The sequence below is a fragment of the Toxorhynchites rutilus genome, chromosome 1 (genome assembly GCF_029784135.1).
Source record: "Toxorhynchites rutilus septentrionalis strain SRP chromosome 1, ASM2978413v1, whole genome shotgun sequence".
NCBI lineage: Eukaryota > Metazoa > Arthropoda > Insecta > Diptera > Culicidae > Toxorhynchites > Toxorhynchites rutilus.
The window spans coordinates 127,238,270-127,258,430 of record NC_073744.1 but is presented as its reverse complement, the minus strand read 5'-3'; the positions used below and the strand labels follow the sequence as shown (position 1 = coordinate 127,258,430).

At 37.1% G+C, this 20,161-nt stretch overlaps 1 protein-coding gene across 1 annotated transcript in view; it reads left to right on the top strand.

Moving 5' to 3' along the window:
* Positions 1-267: 267 nt before the first annotated feature.
* Positions 268-20,161, top strand: part of LOC129762685 (transcription factor SPT20 homolog) — a 112,573-nt gene continuing 92,679 nt past the window's right edge. The window contains exon 1 of the mRNA XM_055761169.1: positions 268-719. Within this exon, the coding sequence (XP_055617144.1) occupies positions 711-719 (9 nt within the window). The 5' untranslated portion in view covers positions 268-710. The remainder of the gene's footprint in view (positions 720-20,161) is intronic.

Genomic DNA, 20,161 nt, shown 5'->3' with positions numbered 1-20,161 from the left:
TACATCACCGCATCGTGTCGCGTTTTTATTTTTTTTTTTTTCCAAGGGATGCCCTATAACGGAGAAGGTCGAAAGCAGAGGCGCGTGATGAGCTCCAAGCCACCGCTGAGGATGCAAAAGAGATGAAATTCTTCAGCAGTTGGTGCCCAGGTGAGAAATGTAAGCCCGAGCCCGAGCGCGAGAGGGAAAACATCGAAACGAAAAACATAGCAACGATATTATAATGCTCTTGCGCTCGGTTTGGGGGCCAGTACTAGCATACGGCATTAAACCTGCCGAACGCGACCAATGAATCTCTGATCGAGCACGTGAGGGGGAATTCATACTCCGCGGCGGCCCAAAAATGATGGAGAAGACACAATGGAGTGATCACACGAGTAGCTGAAGAAGAAGAGGTGTAATCTCAAAACATCACGAATTTCTCGCGACTTACCGAGTTTGGAGGATCAGTCTTGTAACGACATTTGACGCGAGTGGACGAACTTTCCGAGTGTGTTTAGTGAAAATATCCGGGAACCAGAGTGAAGGATGAATAGTGAATTGTGCTGATTGGAATATCCTTCTGGAAGCTGGCATTTATTTGCATACAGAACAAGTGTTATGTTTTAGAATAGCGATATTGGATTGAAATCTGTTTAGAGGCAATAGTGATTACTCGAGTTCTTTGAGCTATCGGTGATCTGATTCAACATCCGTGAAACAAGTGAGCGATGCAGTGGGTGAGTGTTTGAAATGCGTTCCATTGATAAAAAAGATTTAAAAAACATTAAGTGACTTGAAAGATTTCAAGCGACGAACTTTGGTTTTGTACAGTCGCTGAAGTGAAAGCAGGAACATCGATTCAACGTTCGAGCTGATTTAAATAGCGCAATAGTGTTTTCAGATCCATATATGCGCCTCTGTGTACCGTGTGCAATCGGATTCGTACGGAAAGAAGACACGAGGAAGACTATGTGGTGCATTCAAGTATACAATTAAAATAAATTGAAAATGCAAAACTAAGACTATTTGTAGCTCGATGATGATACCTCACATAACGAACGTGAAGCTCCATTGAAGGGAGAGAGAAAAAAAAACACTAAACTACGAGTACAATACAAATGCCAGAGGTTTGTTGTAATTTGGCCGCTCTGACAAATAGCATTACAAGACCTAAAATTCGAATCAATTCGGAGCGGGACGCTTCAGTGGACGACGGAATGGTAGAGAATGTTTTGATTAATGATCACCGCGTCCTCTCAAGTGGTGGTTCATTATGGGTGGCACTTGAGTACCTCATTTGCAATCAACCCTATGTTTTGCCTACAGAACGTCGTCACGCTAATGTGGATGGACTAATGAGTGTGTGCTGTGTAGTAGACGTTCTGATTCTCTCCAAAATTTATGTTTTCGATTCATTGCACAATGGTCCAGGAGGTGCATTTAAGTGGAAATTAGTATATAGAGCTCGACAGTTATTTTCTAGACAAAAACTGTCTTTGACAAAGTTATTGTATATGATAAAGCACTCATTTTTATGTGATTAAAAATAGGGTTGCCAAAATTGTCGATGGAATAAAACATCTATCTTTCTTATCTTTATAGACAGAGATAAATATAGTTGGATAATGTAGTAGTCCCAAATATTTGAGACATCTTTGTAGAACAAAGTTTTTTACTATCTCTTGAAATAACCGATATAGTGCCTTTTTTCTATGTTGAGTTAGGATAACCATAAAAAACGGTTTTTTTTTGCTTTAACTTTATATTTCAAATTCTACATCAAAACTGTCTTCATACGACTTTTAGAGCTTATTAATACCAACATTTTGCAATGCAGAATTCGTCAATATCTTGACACTGCTCAAATTGATGTGTTTTGACCCAAAAATTCATGATTTGAATTATAATTTATTCAAACACAAAAAAACATAGTTTTGAAAATCACATATTGGCGTTAACGTTCCCTGTGGAACTTTTGCCGTCTCAACGTATGCATTGATCAACGTCATTTATTAATACTTAGTTGAGATTTCGTAAGCCAAATAACACGCCTTGAATGTATTCCGAGGGGCAAGCTCTTGAATACGCGTGACCACAGTGCAAGTCGAAGGAAATTTCTTTAACGAAAAATCCCCCGGCCAGAACTAGAATCGAACCCGAACACCCGGCATGAGACTTTTAGAACTTGCTAATACACACATTTTGCGATGCAGAATTTATCATTATCTCAACTACACACAAAGCTATTGATATTGCTTCCCAAAAAATACGCTTTGTCATTTGATTGTCATTCTTTCGGGGGCAAAATAAAATATGTTTGTTTTTTTTAATTCATTTATTTGCAAGGCTAAATCGCATGAGCTTTGCGGAGCCACTAATTCATGATTTGTTTATACAGAATTCCAACTTAAATCTATGTTTAGTAGATTTCGACCGATTACTCGCGGTTTACTCGAGGTTAGAGAGGCAACAAGAAAATATGTTTGTTGACGGAATTTGGAAGAAAAAAATTCACTCTATGTAATATGTGATTTTTTGTGCACCCGTGACCGAGTGGTTAGCATCTCACATACATAAAAAAACAAACATATTTTATGTTGTCCCCGAAAGAATGACAATCAAATGACAAAGCGTATTTTTTGGGAAGCAATATCAATAGCTTTGTGTGAAGTTGAGATATTGAAAAGTTCTGAATCGCAAAATGTTTGTACAGGTCGGACTCGATTATATATAGTCGACCATTTTTTTTTTCAACAATTATTTTCAAATCCTATACATAATAGAATCTCAAGAAAACAATTTTTTCATTAATGTATGAATTTCAAACATTAATAAAAAAAATAGCTTTTTTGTGATTCGATTTGTATTGGATTCGAAAATTAACGTTGAAAGTGAAATTGCGATTATATATAATCGAGTCCGACCTGTATTAGCAAGTTCTAAAAGTCTTTCGAAGACAGTTTGCAAGTAGAATTTGGAATATAAAAGTTAGAGCAAAAAAAACAGTTTTTTTCATGGTTACCCTAACGCATCATAGAAAAAGGCGCTATATCGGTTATTGCAAGAGATAGTAAAAAACTTTGTTCTACAAAGATATCTCAAATAACTAGAACTACAACATAGTCGAACTATGTTTACATCTATCTATAAAGATAAGAAAGTTATATATTTTTTATTTTATCGACAATTTGGGTCACCCTATTTTTCACATAAAAATGAGCGCTCTATCATATGTAACAACTTTTTCGAAGACAGTTTTTGTCTAGAGAATAACTGTCGAGCTCTAAATGCTAATTTCCACTTAAATGCATCTCCTGGACCATTGTGCATTGGATTTCACTTCTCGCGTGACAAAGCTATTTACGCATGTCAATTACGATCAAATAAATGCATCTTATGTGCGGAATGCCACTCTTCTTTGATGGTTCAAACGTTGCAATGAGGTGAATATGATACGTATGATACCTTGGAGAACTATCTTTGAGCTGGAAAATAAATGGCCAAAGGGCCTGGCCGGGTAAGGGAGTAAAAAGTGCCCCCAAACCAAATCACTAGCTGTACGGCAAATATTGTATAGGATATTAAATAAGAAATTTTGACGGTTTATTTGAACCCCTATGTGGTTTAACATAGGATCTATAGTGAAAAACGTACTTTTTCGTTTATTTCACGCCATCCTCGAAAGCTTCGAGATCAGAAAATTTGAAAAAAATACTGAATGTGCATCTTACTACGGTGTATCAAGAAAAATTATCAAAAAAAATTCATCAAAAATTGTAGTACTAAAAAAATATTGAAATGTTGAAAAAAAATATTTGGGATTTAGGGATTCAGTACTACTCTAATTCATATTTAAATGTGTTTCTACGGCTTTTTTAGACATGTGTGATTTTTTTCAAATTTTTTTCAGTGTTGCGCGGTACAGAAAAAAATATTTTTTTCATATTTCCAAAAGGTCTGGCTGGGTAAGGGAGTAAAATGTGCCCCCAAACCAAATCACCAGCTGTATGAGAAATATTGTAGAGGGTACTAAACAAAACATTTTGGCAGTAGCACCATATATTTGAGTCCTTATATGGTAAACCATAGGATCTATGGTGAAAAATGCAGTTATTCCTTTTTTCACGCCATTCTCAATAGCTTTGAGACAAAAATATGAAAAAAAATACTGAAAGTACATCTTACTTAGGTGTATCGATCAATATTTTCAAACAATTTTTTCATCAGATTATATGTGATTTTTTTAGAATTTTTAAAGTGTTTTTCGCGGTACAGAAAAAAATTACATATATTTTCCGGTATTTCCAAATTTTGAAAAATAATACTCTGAGACCCAATTTTACTCTAATTTTTATTTAAATGCATTCGTATGTGTGTTGTTTTTTTTCACATGTAGCGTATTTTATTCTTGAATTTTTAAGAGGATTGCGCAGAAAAAGTTGTTTTTTTGGCCTTTGGGCATTTCAAATTTATTTTGAATTTAGAGACCCATCACTCTAATATTTTTTAAATTTAGTTTTTCATATGTCTAAATTTTGTCGGTTTATTTAGAGCATTGCGCTGCTTAATTGTTTTTCTCGCATCTCAAAATATATGAGATTATCTTTACATTGAATTTAGATGGTTAATCAAATTCATAGGAGTCAGCAGTACGATAGAGCTCTGTGAGCAAAAAATAAAGTCCTTGTGGAAAGATCATTCGGATTAATGGGAAGAACACTTTAAAAAATCCGAATTGTTTTTATTTGTTTATTTTAATCTTACGAAGTTCTTCAAGAAACTAAACGCCTCGCACAAAGGCTTTGTGCCGCGGGCCGAAATGTGCAGAAACAAGGAAGGAGGCATCTTGACGAACGAACGCGAGGTGATCGAAAGGTGGAGGCAGCACTACGATGAACACCTGAACAGCGCGCAGACAGGAGACCTAGACGGCGTTGAGGAGGACTACACCGGTGCAATGAACAACGACGACGTACCACCCCCGACGATGGGTGAAGTTAAGGAGGCCATTAATCAGCTCAAGAACCACAAAGCAGCTGGTAAGGATGGCCTCGTAGCGGAGCTCTTCAAGGGAGGGCCGAGAAAACTTGTAGAGTGTATGCACCGGTTGATAGTCAGGATCTGGGACACAGAACAGCTACCGGAGGAGTGGAAGGACGGGGTAATCTGCCCCATCTATAAAAAAGGCGACAAGTTGGATTGTGGGAACTATCGTGCCATCACAATCCTGAATGGTGCCTACAAAATTTTGTCTCAGATCCTCTTCCGCCGCCTATCGCCAATAGTAAGTAGATTTGTGGGAAGTTATCAGGCCGGATTCATGCCCGGTTGCTCGACGACGGACCAGATTTTTACACTGCGGCAGATCCTCCAAAAGTGCCGCGAGTATCAGGTCCCTACACACCACATCTTCGTCGACTTCAAGGCCGCATATGATACAATCGACCGACGACAGCTATGGAGGATCATGGACGAACACGGCTTTCCCCGAAAGCTGACAAGACTGATTCAGGCAACGATGAACGGTGTGCGGTGCAGTGTGCGGATCTCAGGTGAGCTGTCGGAATCATTTGAGACTCACAGGGGACTTCGACAAGGCGATGGAATCTCCTGTCTGCTCTTCAACGTGGCGCTGGAAGGTGTTATGCCGAGAGCGGGCTTCAACATGCGGGGCACGATTTTCAACAAGTCTAGTCAGTTTATCTGCTTCGCCGACGACGTGGACATAATCGGAAGAACACATGCGACGGTAGCCGACTTGTATACCCGACTGAAACACGAAGCAGGGCTGATTGGGCTTGGGATCAATGCGTCTAAGTCTAAATACATGCTAGCTGGAGGAACTGATCGCAACAGAGTTCTTCTTGGTAGTAGTGTTGTGATCGACGGCGACGAGCTCGAGGTGGTAGAGGAATTTGTCTACCTTGGCTCGTTGATAACAACTGACAACAACAACAGCCGTGAAATTCGAAGACGCATTGTCAATGGAAGTCGTGCCTACTATGGGCTCCGCAAATCCTTGAGGTCCAACAAACTCCGACCCCGTACGAAGTGTACCATGTACAAATCCCTAATTCGACCGATTGTTCTCTATGGGCACGAAGCATGGACGATGCTTGAAGAGGACTCACAAGCGCTTGGAGTTTTCAAACGCCGAGTGCTCAGAACAATATACGGTGGTGTACAGGAAAGCGGAGTATGGAGAAGGAGAATGAACCACGAACTGGCGCAACTCTACGGCGAACCCAGCATTCAGAAAGTCGCCAAGGCTGGACGAGTGCGATGAGCAGGGCATGTTGCAAGATTGCCGGACAGCAGCCCTGCAAAGATGGTGTTCGCATCGAATCCGGTAGGAACAAGAAGGAGAGGAGCCCAGCGAGCGAGGTGGTTGGACCAGGTGGAGCAGGACTTGGCAAGAATCGGTGCAGCCGGGAGTTGGAGAACTGCAGCCATGGATCGAGACTATTGGCGAAAAATTGTGAAGAAGATCAAATCTCTCAATGGGATGTAGTATCATTATAAATAAATTTAATCTTACAATCGATTTCAATCGAATATCAATTTCAAAAAATAAAAATAATAATGCAGACGATGAAGAAAATTATTTTTGTGTCTCGCAATGCTGTTCAAAATTCAGAAAAAAATTCGCCACATGTAGAAAAAAAGACACATACGAACGCATTTAAATAAAAATTAGAGCAGAAGTGGGTCTCAAAGTTATATTTTTTTTCAAAATTTCTAAATGCCAGAGAATATATAAAATTATTTTGTACTGCGTATTTAATTTTTTCTATTATTAGATTTTTTGATGAAAACATAGTTTGAAGATTTTTATCGATACACCTTAGCAAGACGTACTTTCAGTATTTTTTCATATTTTTGTCTCAAAACTATTGAGAATGGCGTGAAAAAAACCAAAAGGTGCATTTTTCACCATAGATCCTATGGTTTACCATATATGGACTCAAATATATGGTACTACTGCCAAAATACTATACTGAATTTCTATATCCCAAAAAAAAAAAATTTCAAAATTTCAATATTTTTTTAGTACTTCAATTTTTGATAATTTTTTTTTAATATTTTTTCTTGATACACCGTAGTAATATCCTATACAATATTTGCCATTCAGCTAGTGATTTGGTTTGGGAGCACTTTTTACTCCCTTACCCGGCCAGGCCCTGTGTTAATTCTTCTTTTAGTTAATCACATTTTACACCACTTTGACACTTATTCTGGAAAACTCTACATGTTTCGTGGCCAGACATGGAATCATTATAGGTCCTTAGTTCTCAAAGCCATCGTATGAGTTGTGTGGGAAGGCTTTAAAGTTTGTATCAGCGAAGACGAAGTAGCTTTTGAGTTAATGGACAATTATTTATTGACTTACGAATCCTTCTCTAGTTTCTAGTTTGGGTAACTGCGCTCTATTGGAGCTAACAGGATAGGGAGATTAAAATCCAATTGAACGGAAATGACGATCCAGCTTGTCATATATTTTGATCAAACTGACAATGCCGAGCTGGACTCGCCAGAAATTGTTGGGTTAGATGCTTTTTATGAGAGCAGTACAGGGCGGACTCGATTAGATGCAGTCTCGAATTTATTTTCACTGTATATGATCGAATCCTGTACGAGGTCTGTTCAAAAAGTATCGCGACTTTCAAATTTACGCGGGTTACGTATATTCGATTTTAGATTTGTGGCATTATGGTGGTACTCATGTCTCTCACTTATGCTGACTAGTACGGCTTTTTTGAATGTTCAGTTAATTTTTGACAACTGATTTTCTTACAAGTGTTTTGGTTCATCTTCGATTTTTGCCTGTTGCAAAAATGGATCGAAAAGTCTGTATTTAATTTTTTTGTGAAAAACAAAATTAAGTGCGCGAACACATTCCGAATGAGGATTGTGACATCTGAAAAACCTAAAAGTTAACAATATTTAATATGTTACTATTAATTTTACTTTTAATTTTAATGGTTTTTTTCAAACTATTTATAATCGAATCACATATAATCGAGTCCGACCTGTATCTGTAAGTAATATCGAGTCTATTGCTTTGATATACTTGTGTGCGTGTTTCTAGTTACCGTTAGAATGTAATTTGTATAAATCTATGCAGCCATTATCGCATAAAGTAAATGAACGACACAACGTGAAGTGCAATAACGGTTATTTTACTAGTGATATCCGTCTAGAGAAATTATTATATTTTTTCTGAAGGGATACACATTCATGTAAATGCGTGAAACAAATATTATTTTTAATAATAACAAATGATTTGAGTAACAAAACCAAAAGTTTAATCATCAATCCCTCTTCTCAAAACTAAGAAAATTAAATCGTCTGTCAGAGCTCTGCTGACTGAAAAAAAAAATTCTTTCAATTGGATAAATTGATCAGAATGCTAATTACTGACAAGAAGTATTTTGCTAGTATTATATGTGAGATCACAACATACATCAACTATGCGGCATTACATCGCATCACAAAAATGAAACGAAATGAAATATTAATAATCTTCATGACTCATATTTATAATTCTCAATGACTCAATTTCTTTCTATGATAAATTAAGCAGTAGAAACAATACGACTTGATTGTGATAGTCTGCAAACGAACATTATTCCACCGAAAAAGCTACTGCTCTCGATGCCTAATAGTAAGAATAAGACAATGGAAAGAAATCACAATATCATAGCTATTCTTAAAAAATAAAGCAACTTCATGATTTCATGTGTATTTTACCCCAATATAATACGAAATCGTGAGTATTTTCAACTTGTTGACGTAGAACTACGTCTTTCATTAAGGGTGCCAATCAGAAAACAAGTCACGTTTTTATGAAATAAAGTTAACGTTAATAACTATTTTTGCCGCGAACGGATTTTGACGATTTACATACTAAACGAATCGGAAATCTCATAAGATTTGTTTAATATGCTGTACATTAGAATCCCCTGGTTTGTAAATGGTTAAAATTCATGAAAACTTTAAGCGTTTCCATTTTCCCATACATTTGTTCTGTCCATTTGTGTGCTTTCCCGAACAGAGCTGTTAATAACGGGCAACTTATCGACGACCGACGAAGGGAAAATCGTAGGATTTAAAGTCTCCGTGAACAAAGGAAAAGTAGAAGAATGGAGGGGAATACATGCATTCATGAGAAAGTAATGCAACTTTTTTCGAAACCAGTAATATTAACAGAAGCGTTTCTTTTGAGAATATCGCAAAATGATGAGAAGTGTTTATATTCCTAGTAGTTTCAAGCCACCAATGTATGGCTCTGTATGCATGCTATGGCGAACGCTTGTTTGGCGCTTGGTTTACGTTGTACGAACGATGCCTAGAGGTGCGATTCCTTTGAGGCAATACTAAATAACATGTAGCATGATATTTGATACTTGCAAGTGTTGTCATTGTTGTTGTTTCCAGTCGGTGCCAAAGATATATTGATGTAGTTATGAGATGTGGAATAATGGTGCTGGTGCAACATGTATATAATTGACTGTAGCCGAGTCTATGTCAATTGCGAAAAAGGCCACCGGAATAGCGTTCGAGGTAAATTTTCAATGCATTGACATGAAATAAATTGCGACATACGATCAGCTAGTGTATTGTTTTGCGAGGGCAAGAATGAATCATCAATCAATTATCGTCAACTGATTCTACAATGAAAAAACCATTTCAGAGATTGTTCTACTAAGCAGTTGCTTCTGAAATTTCTCAGCATTATAGAATAATATCCGAAGGTATAAATAAGCGACTTATATAAAATAACAGCCTAGTTCTACGTCAACAATGCGGTCGTATCTTGGACACAACCTCCTATAATTTTCTTTTCGTTTCTTTACCATAAATTTCATATTCAATGTAATCAATGACGACCATTCCACCCTGTTGTGTTGTGTCCCACTGATATTCATTAATCATTTTCAGTTAGACAGTCGAACTTCCTGCCAGAAGCTTTCTTTGTTCGTTTCAAACCGTTTAAAGGTTATGAGTACATATAACAAACGGCCCTTTTCAGGGCTACTATTTAGAGTTTCAAAAAAGTTAAACTAACAGATTTCTGAACAATGAAAAGAATTACATTTAAAATAACCAAGTGTTCTGAACGATCACAGTCCTACGTCAAACTTCCGCACGTGCCCCTAGGCTCAGACCCTTCTACTTTTTCTTCTTCTATACGATCCTTTTTTTTTGAGTGGATCATAGATATAAACAGATTTTGAACGCATTCGTTAATGTACCCGTTAAATATTTGGTGATAAACGTACATGCCATATTGTGTGTGGGAAATGATTGCACTTGGATTGAATTTCTTGATCCTTATCGCGTGGGTCAGCGATTTCCTCATCTTGTTCTAGAGAAAGGATTTGATGTGATGGTATTGTTCACTGCATTCTTGCCTCATCGTGGGCTTCATCAGTAGAAGCGAAATTGTCATGCACCTTGGTTTCGATCAGCGTGTCACCAAAATTTTCACTCTAATCCTCCATGGACCGATGCCATACAATGCTGCTTGCATCTCCTACAGCTTCGTTGTCAGCAAGTTCAATGACGATTGTCTCTTTGACGATTATGTACGCCGCATAGCAATGTGTAGGGTAGAACCAGTATGGGAAATAGTTTACCAGAAAAGCCTCAAGTAAAGTTATAAATACATAATAACAAAATACTAATTTATGTAATCGCCGTTCAGAGTTTCAGGAATCATCAATGTATTGACTATTTGTAATCAACTATAACGGGCAATCCCTCGTCAAAGTTGTGCAGCACAGGGTAACTACGGTGACAATCGCACGACGGTACCTAACAGGGATAATCGTGACCAGCTTCCCAAGTAGACGAGAAGGCGAGTGCCATTTACGGTGTTATCTTCAGCTGCGAATCTTCGCGCATGTCGATGTCGCCGTTGTGCTTTCGGGACGATATTCCAGTAAGCTGCACTTGCGCAATGCACCTTTTCCACGAATGGTTCGATGATTTTGAGTGGCTGTTGTTGTTTTTATGGGTAACATGAATCTGGGCTCTGTCTAAAAACCATGACTTGGGGAGATAATTCCCACGGAAGCGAAAAAAGCGTTCGATTTGTTTCAATGTTCATTCAATTGCCCAACAGTAAGGTGAAGTTCATCACATCAAATCCTTTCTCTAGAACAAGATGAGGAAATTGCTGACCCACGCGATAAGGATCAAGAAATTCAATCCAAGTGCAATCATTTACCACACACAATATGGCATGTACGTTTATCACCAAATGTTTTAAAAGCCAAATAACATCTGCGTTTGGTTAATCGCAGATTGGTTTGGCAGTTGAGAAGTACAAAAAAGATATGCCATAAAAATGAAACACAAATTTCTAGATAACTCGAGAACTAATCAAGTAAATGGAACCAAATTGATAATATGGAGGTTTTAGGGTACAATAAATGTTTCTATGGTGGTTAAACACTCCACCCTCCTCTCTAAGGGGGGCTGCCATACAAATTGAACACAAATTACAGGGGCACACAAACACAAACTTCTGCATAACTCGAGAACTAATCAAGCACAATTTGGGATGTGAGGGTTTTTGGGTATGAGAAATGTTTCTATGATGGTATGACACCCCTTTCTCCTCAGGAATGGAGAGGGGGTTCCATAAAAATATTACAATGTTGGGCGGGACGAAGTTCGCTGGGTCAGCAAATTGTCTTATAAAACAACGACACATGATCAAGAGAATAGGATTCAACTTTTCACTTATTGAAAAGGATACTCCTAATGAGTGACACATACGCTCATTAAGATATTCTTCATTAAATGGTTTCAAATGGGAAAATACAATGTGTAGTTTTTATTCATGCTTATTTTCAATGCGAGATGGAGAATATATCGTATATTCCAAAGTTTCGTTATTTTTTTAGCTACCGAAAGACTGAATTTCTGAATCACATCACCAACTTCTACCAGCCCAATCCTGTACATTTAACTGCGACTTTTAAGCTAAAGAATTTTCATACAGAAATCTAAACATCAAGCAAGACCACTTAGCATGACCTACTGTAAAAATTAATAAATAACTATTAACAACCCAATCAAAACAAAAGTTGAGCATACAAACAGTTTTATGTGAGACGATGAAATCAAACCTCGAAATTTAAATCAATACCAGCTACATTATGCTAAACAATTGTGTCTTTAATTATTGAAGGCATACACGTCTGGCTTATTGTAGACGTTCATTGCAGTCTCATCCATCCGCTGAATTGCAATTCCTGCGCTCTATTTGTCTGATCAAATTGCGGCGAATTTCGTGAAAGTCAATCTGCCCATCCATATAAGGTGATCAACATTACAGAGGTTTTCTGCCTTTCCCCCAAGTGCAAATAGAAGCTTCTTCGTCGTCGTTCATTTCCGTTTTTGGGTCTGAGACATGTTATTATGTATCCATTTCAAAGATTATACCATCCATTATTCCCTATGGCATCATCTTCGCCCTTATATCACATTATTGTATGCTGTGCTTCCCCGTTCTTCCTAATACTCAAACCAAACGAAATCGAAATTTGTGGAACGATCGTAGAGGAAGTTCATGGAAAGCAATGAGCAGAGCGCGATGTTAAAACTTTCTCCAATTGGAGCCTGTTGTTGAATCTTCTTGTAAAAAAACTCAAGAAGATTCCGGCATCCGGCATAGTATTCCAAATCATTGTCCCCAAAACAATAACAATACACGTGGTCATCTCACCAGATTATGTGTTCAATTACGGAATCGGTTTCCTAACTCGCCAACAAGAAGCGCGGGCAACAGCACAATCATAACCACGGCGAACTGGTTCTCACAAACGCATAAAAACGAGAAGACCTTAGCACAGGATATCACTCACTCTAGATCTTGAGCGCGGCCTTGATGACTAAAATTAAAAGCCGACCGTTGCAATTAAAGCGAACGAAAATAGTAATAATGAAGTTCGCATGAAGACAGTGGCGCCGCTCCGTCACTTCTTGAAGCGCACTCTTGCTGGTGATAAAGAAAAATAAAACACGCCCTAAAATTGGCCGCTGTAAGGGCACTACTGGAGTGTAAAAAAATATACAAGTTACAAACAATAACAATTTTATGCCCGGGACCGTGGCAATTCAATCCGTGAATCGCCACTAGCCCTCAGTGTTGAAATGTCGAATCGCGGAAGTTGAAGCCTATGCTTCGAAAAAAGAACCAGTTATATTTTTTTTAATCGAAACGAATATTTTTCAAGGCCAAAAGTGTTGTCCTAATTTTGCATTTAAAACGACGCATCGTTGAAATGGAACCATTCGTTTGTGTGACTCACATGATATACTTTTTTATATAGAATTTCGAACCAGAATCAACTTACACTCAATGCTGCATCGATACTATCCGGTTTGGCTAGGTAACTTTGAAATGCCATTTTTCGTTTTCATATGTAGCAATTCCGTGAGGAAAGTATAGACAGAAAGAATGTTTGTCGACCCATATATTCTTGAATGGGTTGAAGCTGGGAGAGATTGGTACAATCCGTGAAGTGTCCGCACAACGAGAATCCGACAAGATTGACAACTGCCGAAGCCCTGAGGAACTACCGGCTAGAGCTTGAGAGCACCATCAATTCATGCCTTCTACTTTTCGAAGAAAACGAGAACGAGGTAATACCCTGAATCATTTTTAGTGGGTTCACAAAATAGTCCGGAACCAGTTGTGTCATATAATGAGAGCCTAGCTGTGGTAGCTATTGACGACCCTATGTTTTGATATTACCTATTTGATAAATCATTTTTCTGCAGAAATTTATCCAGTTTTTATTAATGACTTATAATGATAGATGACATCATGACAGGGAAGTCCATTCTAAACGATAAATCGTATATTCATATATTCAAATTCAAAGTTAAAAATTAAATAAAAGTAATTGAGAGTAATTCACGACGACGTAGGAGTATTTTTAAAATCGATGCAAAAAATTCATTTTTTTTTGTGGTAGGGCTACATCTTTCGGGAGCATATTGGAGGTACAAATTGAAAAACGAAATCGATCGCATCGTGAAAATTATTCAATTTTAAACGCTTATTGCTCAGTCATTTCATGACGGATTAATGAGACTTTTGCGTCAATCGATTTGAGGGATCCATAATAATTTCTACAGGGCGAACTCGATTATATACAGTCTCCGATTTATTTTCACTGTATATAATCGAATCCTATACGTAATTAAGTTAAAAAAAATTTATTTGTTTTTCATACATATATTTTTCGTTTTTGAATATAAAAGGGATCAATTAACCCCTTGAAGTCAGAATATACCATCCTCACATGAAAAAAATGTATCCAGAATCTGATAGCCGATCCTATTTGATTCAAAAAATCATTCTACGCATATGGTCGAAAATTTCAACAATGTCAGAATTATAGAACTTTTTTTTTGTTTCGGGCTCTGTTTGCCTCAAACTGGCTCTACATTAAAAATAACGCTACGTAAGACGATTCTGTTGCATCTGTTTAAAAAAATGAGAAAATTTACTGCAGGATATAGCTGTGAAACATATAAATTAGTGAATTTTATTCACATTTTGGAAGTGAAAAACTTAAAAGATAGTGGTTTTGAAGGCGTTGTTATTAATTTTATCTCAAAAAATCATAATAAACATGATTATTTCTTTCAACCAAATTAAAGCTCTCTAACAGTTCTACAAATTGTTCCTTGACTCCCAACCCCTATCTTTCCTCATTTAACTGCCATATCGTTATAAATAAATCCTTGATAAGAATTCAATCAAAATCATAAAAAAACACGATTTTTACTCCTCTGTACCTGTAGCCAATAAAATTTCACTTTTTTAACAATTAACATTGAAATATTACATTTTTCCCAGAAATAAGTCATATTTGAGGGGCTCAAAATGAAAGGGGCATCATCGATTTCTCTACATCGACTCTCTCTTTTGGTCATAACTTAGCTGTAAACACATTCCCAGCTGTATTTGGCAATGTGGAAGATCAGAGTTGGAGACGATCTGGCGTAGTGGTAACATCCATACCTCTCACGCAAAGGTCACAAGTGCAATTCTCACTCTCAACATTCTTCCAAAAACGGAAGTAAAAGTGACGAACCAGCCAAATGTGCTGAAATGAAAGTCACTATAATAGAGAAGTCACAGGAGGTTGTGTCCGAGATACAACCGCATAGTTGACGTAGGATTCCGTTAGGCTATCTGTTGATTTTGGATATGTCTGAAGAATCACATCGGTAAACTCTTTGATAATGATTTGGTGGCCCTGAAAAGGGCCGTTTTGTTTGGTGGTTGGATATTGTTTGTTCACTCCACCAGTGTTTACCGAGTGATGATGACAGAAGGATGGTAAATAGTCGTTGGATGGTGCGTATTAAATAAAAGATACCGAAGTGGAACGAGATATGATGAAAACCGCCCTCTGTGATCTTAGACGAGATGTCTCCTATGTTATGTATGGATGAAATAAAGAAAAAAAACTCACCAATTTAATATATGATAATTACCAATACCGAACACAATTATCAATTTTCTCATCAGTAAAAACATGTTACATTAATGCAGAGAAAACTATTAGAAATGGAAAAGGTAATTTTCTTCTATAACTTTGACTTTCTGAGTGTTTTTTCAACCCAATGCGAAATTGATTTGGTCTAACAGCACCTAATACTATATGTAGAGCATATGGGAAATCACTTTTTCTGATATTTCTTCACTTTTCCAATTTTTCTCGCCGTAAAAACTTTCCTTGAGTGAAAATGAATGCAGCAAAACAGACAGCTTAAACCAAACGACCCGTTTTCGAGCGGCAACACACCATGGTTTTTATCTTTTAAAATTGAAATAAATCGTTTCAATTTTACACTTACACTTGTGCTAAATTTTTCACAATACACGATCGGTCAAAGACATGAAATTTCACGAAGCAACCAACATTAATGTTCTAAATTTAAATTTTATTTGTTAAAATTAAGCGTATCACTCACCTTACTTGCAATATAAAAATATCCCAGACTTGCATATATTTACAATGCTGATTTCCCCCAGGCAGCTTGCCTATGATGCCTTTGTTGGGGACCCGCCGCATGTGTCGTCAATTTCGACCAATCAGGAGTGGGTATTTCCGTTAGGATAGGGGTTGAGATTTTTCAATAGTTCGATAGTTAGTTACATGACATACATTATTTTGTTCAATATAAAAAATAGTTATGGAGTTTCGAAATCGATTGACGCAAAAATTTCATCAATCCATCAAGAAATGACTGAGTAATAAGCGTTTGAAATTGGACGATTTTCACGATGTGCTCGATTTTCGTTTTTCAATTTGTACCCCAATATGTTCCCGAAAGACGTAATCCTACGTCAAAAAGATAGGTCAGAGCCTCATCTATCGGATTCTATAGTAAACTCAAATTGGAACGTTTTTGCAGTTGAGTTATTGGCTAAAGAAAAAGTTGAAGAAGAGAAATCGATCGAATCATCTACACCTCTTTCAATCTGAGCCCCTCATTTGAAATATGAAAACAAAAAAAATGTTCAAACTTTATATAATCGAGTCCAAAACTGTATATAATCGAATCATATATAATCGAGTCCCACCTGTATATTGGATAACGAAATATATCATGAAACTATCTATCGAATAATTAAAAAATCACAACCATAATCCAAACGGAAATCCCGCATTCTGAACGGTCGAAATCTAATATACAAGCTTTCTCTTGTATCCACAATAAGTCATTTCGAGATTTTTGTATAAATCGATTTGGGCATTCCATGACAATTCATTACAATGAATAAAATAATATATTTTATGAAACCAACCGTCAAACAATTGCAAAATCACAAGCATTGTCTAATAAAAAATCTCGCGATCTGATTGGCTTATTCGTGAAAGCAATCTATGCTCTCACATCCAGTACATCTGCACTCTGTAGTAATTAGAATAAGGAAGTGTAATGGAATATGAAGTTGATGTTGCATTTACTGTTGATGTGTGTCGCACGCGTCACGTTTTTCTGAAAACCAAGAATTCAATTTTAGTTGTTGTTTTTGTGACGATACAATCAAGCTACGGTGGCTCTTCTACTCATTCGAGAGAATTTCGCATAAATTGGGGTGATCAGTTGATCGAAAACTGCATCACAAGCCTCACCCCTTGTGATTCATTAGCCCGTCAGATCTGCACGAAAGGCGAGCTGTAGCAGCGAGTAGGGCTATCGAATTATAATTGACGAGAAACAAATATCATAGAAACCGACGAAAAAATGCACTCATCAAGTCGGAGGCATGAACGTTTGGCGAAGCATTAAAACGCCAATTTGAGCCAACTTTCAGAATCAGCATGTACTTCCGATGACTGTCTGGAGGGACACTGAAACCCTGAACTGAATATTCAAGTAGTTTTTCGGTATCTCTTGCAAAATTGCCAACGCTCCCAGCACTCCAAAAAATCACTCAACCGAAAATCCGAACCGAATCGGGAGTGTGGCGGGATGCGACATCCGCAACCGCTGCGGTTCAAATTTTCTCCTTCAGTAACGACACTCCCACCGCCGAAATATACCTTCATCAAACTCGGCTTGAAATGCGCTGCATTTTGACGCCACTTTGAACCCGGAAACAATGGTCGAATTCACTAAAATTGATTTGAACAATCGGGATAGGTCATCAATCAATCATTCACGTTTTATCAGTCATCCTGCTAGCGACCACGTGGCAGCGGCAGCGAGGTTTTCTAAATGGCCTTTTTCAGCTGAAGGCCATTTAAGCTCTCCTATAACAACCAACAATTATAACGGATAACGATACGAAACTCGTATGGGATGATGGTTCTCCAACGCGGTTCGTTCTATTGCAAGCTCTGCATCATGCTTGCTTCGCGCATATTCTGAGAATTCTTTCTGAGGCAAAAAATTTGGACCTCCGTTCAACATGGTTGCAAAATAAAAACTGAGGTTGCTAAGGCAGAACACAATATTTATAGTGATTTCACAGCCATTCGTCGACCATGGTTGCCGTTATAAAATCAGTGTTTTTGGTCTCAAGAGATCTTTTAATCTTAGTTTTTTCCCAGAAAATATGTATTGATACCTGTATAAAATTTATAAATCCAATTTTGAAGCAAAATCCTAGATTTTGTATTTTATTGGCTTAGTTGTTATTGATTCAACGATGTTGATGATATCCACGTAGAGTTTGCAAGCATATACACTGTAGTAAAAATACAATACTTTATTTAGAAAATACAATGTGATGTGATGGACTTCCACACAGTTACAAGGACATTTTTTACATTGCGCTACGTAGCTTTATTATGATAAATTTCCAGTACACCCAAAACTAGAGAACTGTCAACACCTGAAAAGGAGAAATAAAGTTGTAGCGAAACCCAATATATGCTAAGGATACGAATAGCTTCTGATAGAACTTCTCATTCTAAATTGATCGAGTAGGTTTCCATTTAAATATTTTTATTTCAATTTTCGCCATTCAATCGTTTGACGGTTCAGCCTTTTTTCAAGTTATTTTAGTTCGGTAGCCTTTGTTACTACATCTTCAATTATTAACGTAGATATATTGTGGTTTATTCAGATTTCAATCGAAATCTCCTTTGTCTGTTCTTGCTACCAGAGACCGAAATCTTCGAAAACGAAAAATAAAAATAGAATCTTCTCTCAGTCGCATTGCTTCGACTAGGTCTACTTTGGCATTCACCGTCAAAATGACTTGAATTGACTAGAAAAGAATTGACGGGCGTTACGAGCGAGGATGACTGATGAACTGTTGCAGCAAATGGTTATTCTAATTGGAGTGACGAATGAATATAAATCTGCCTCTTCATTCAACCTGACTATTCCTTCTGACATGAATCTCGTTGCCCGCGTACACAATCTTATTTTAACGTCCATTAAAAGCGAAACGAAAACTTTATTTCTGATGCAAAGAAGTAGTTTTATGGAAGGATTTAATGTTCACCCACTATGAACTCAAACCAACGAACTTAGACAGTTATCAGGTATGTTATAAAGGTCCTCGCGTTAGTATTAGTAAATACAGGTCGGACTCAATTATCCGGAGACTCGATTATCCGGAATTTTAGACTCGATTATCCGGAGTATTTTATTTTTGGTTTTCGGAAATTTTGAATAATTTGTATAATAATTCTATATTGAATAGCTAATACGGGTATCAAAAGAAAGGGCTTGATTAGTAGAATGCAGTTATTTATGAAAAATGCAAATCCAAGATGGCGGCCACTACAAAATGGCGGATTACATATTTTCTCAGAACCCCATCAATATGGGTATCAAATGAAAGGGCTTGACTAGTAGAACACAGTTATTCATGAAAAATGCAAATCCAAGATGGCGGCCACTACAAAATGGCGGATTTCATATTTGCTCAGAACCCCATAGCATGGGTGTCAAATGAAAGGGCTTGACTAGTAGAACACAGTTATTTATGAAAAATGCAAATCCAAAATGGCCGCCACCGCAAGATGGCGCCGTATATATTTTTTTCACAACCCCATCAGTATGGGTATAAAATGAAAGGGCTTGACTAGTAGAATACAGTTATATATGAAAAATGCAAATATAAGATGGCGGCTCAGAACCTTCTCAGAACCCCATCAATATGGGTATCAAATGAAAAGGCTTGCCTAGTAGAACACAGTTATTTATGAAAAATGCCCAAAAATGTATCAAAAGAAAGTTCTCGACTAGTATTTAGAACATAGCAGATAATGAAAAATCCAATTTCAAGATGGCCGCAGTCCCCAAACAACTAATTACTTTTTAAATGGTTTAATTTAGCTTGACCTGTTTCTATGTATGTTTGAATGTTTGTTGGGTTGTCCCACATTAATAGAAAATTGACCCCGTTCCTGTTGAATGATTGATCTGAAATTTGGAACATACATTTAATTCTACTGTCATTATAAAACTGCGTATTCCATAATCTTGAAAAATTCAATTTGGCCGCCGCAAAAAAATGGCTGAATGGCTTGATTTAGTGCAGGGTTACCACATTAAGGTCTGTAAAATTTTCTGAAAAAATCTGTACATTTGTATTTTTAGCCAAATAATCTGTATAAAAAATCTATAAAAAACGGAAAGTAAAGGGAAACAAATGAAAGTAAAGGTTTATTTTCAC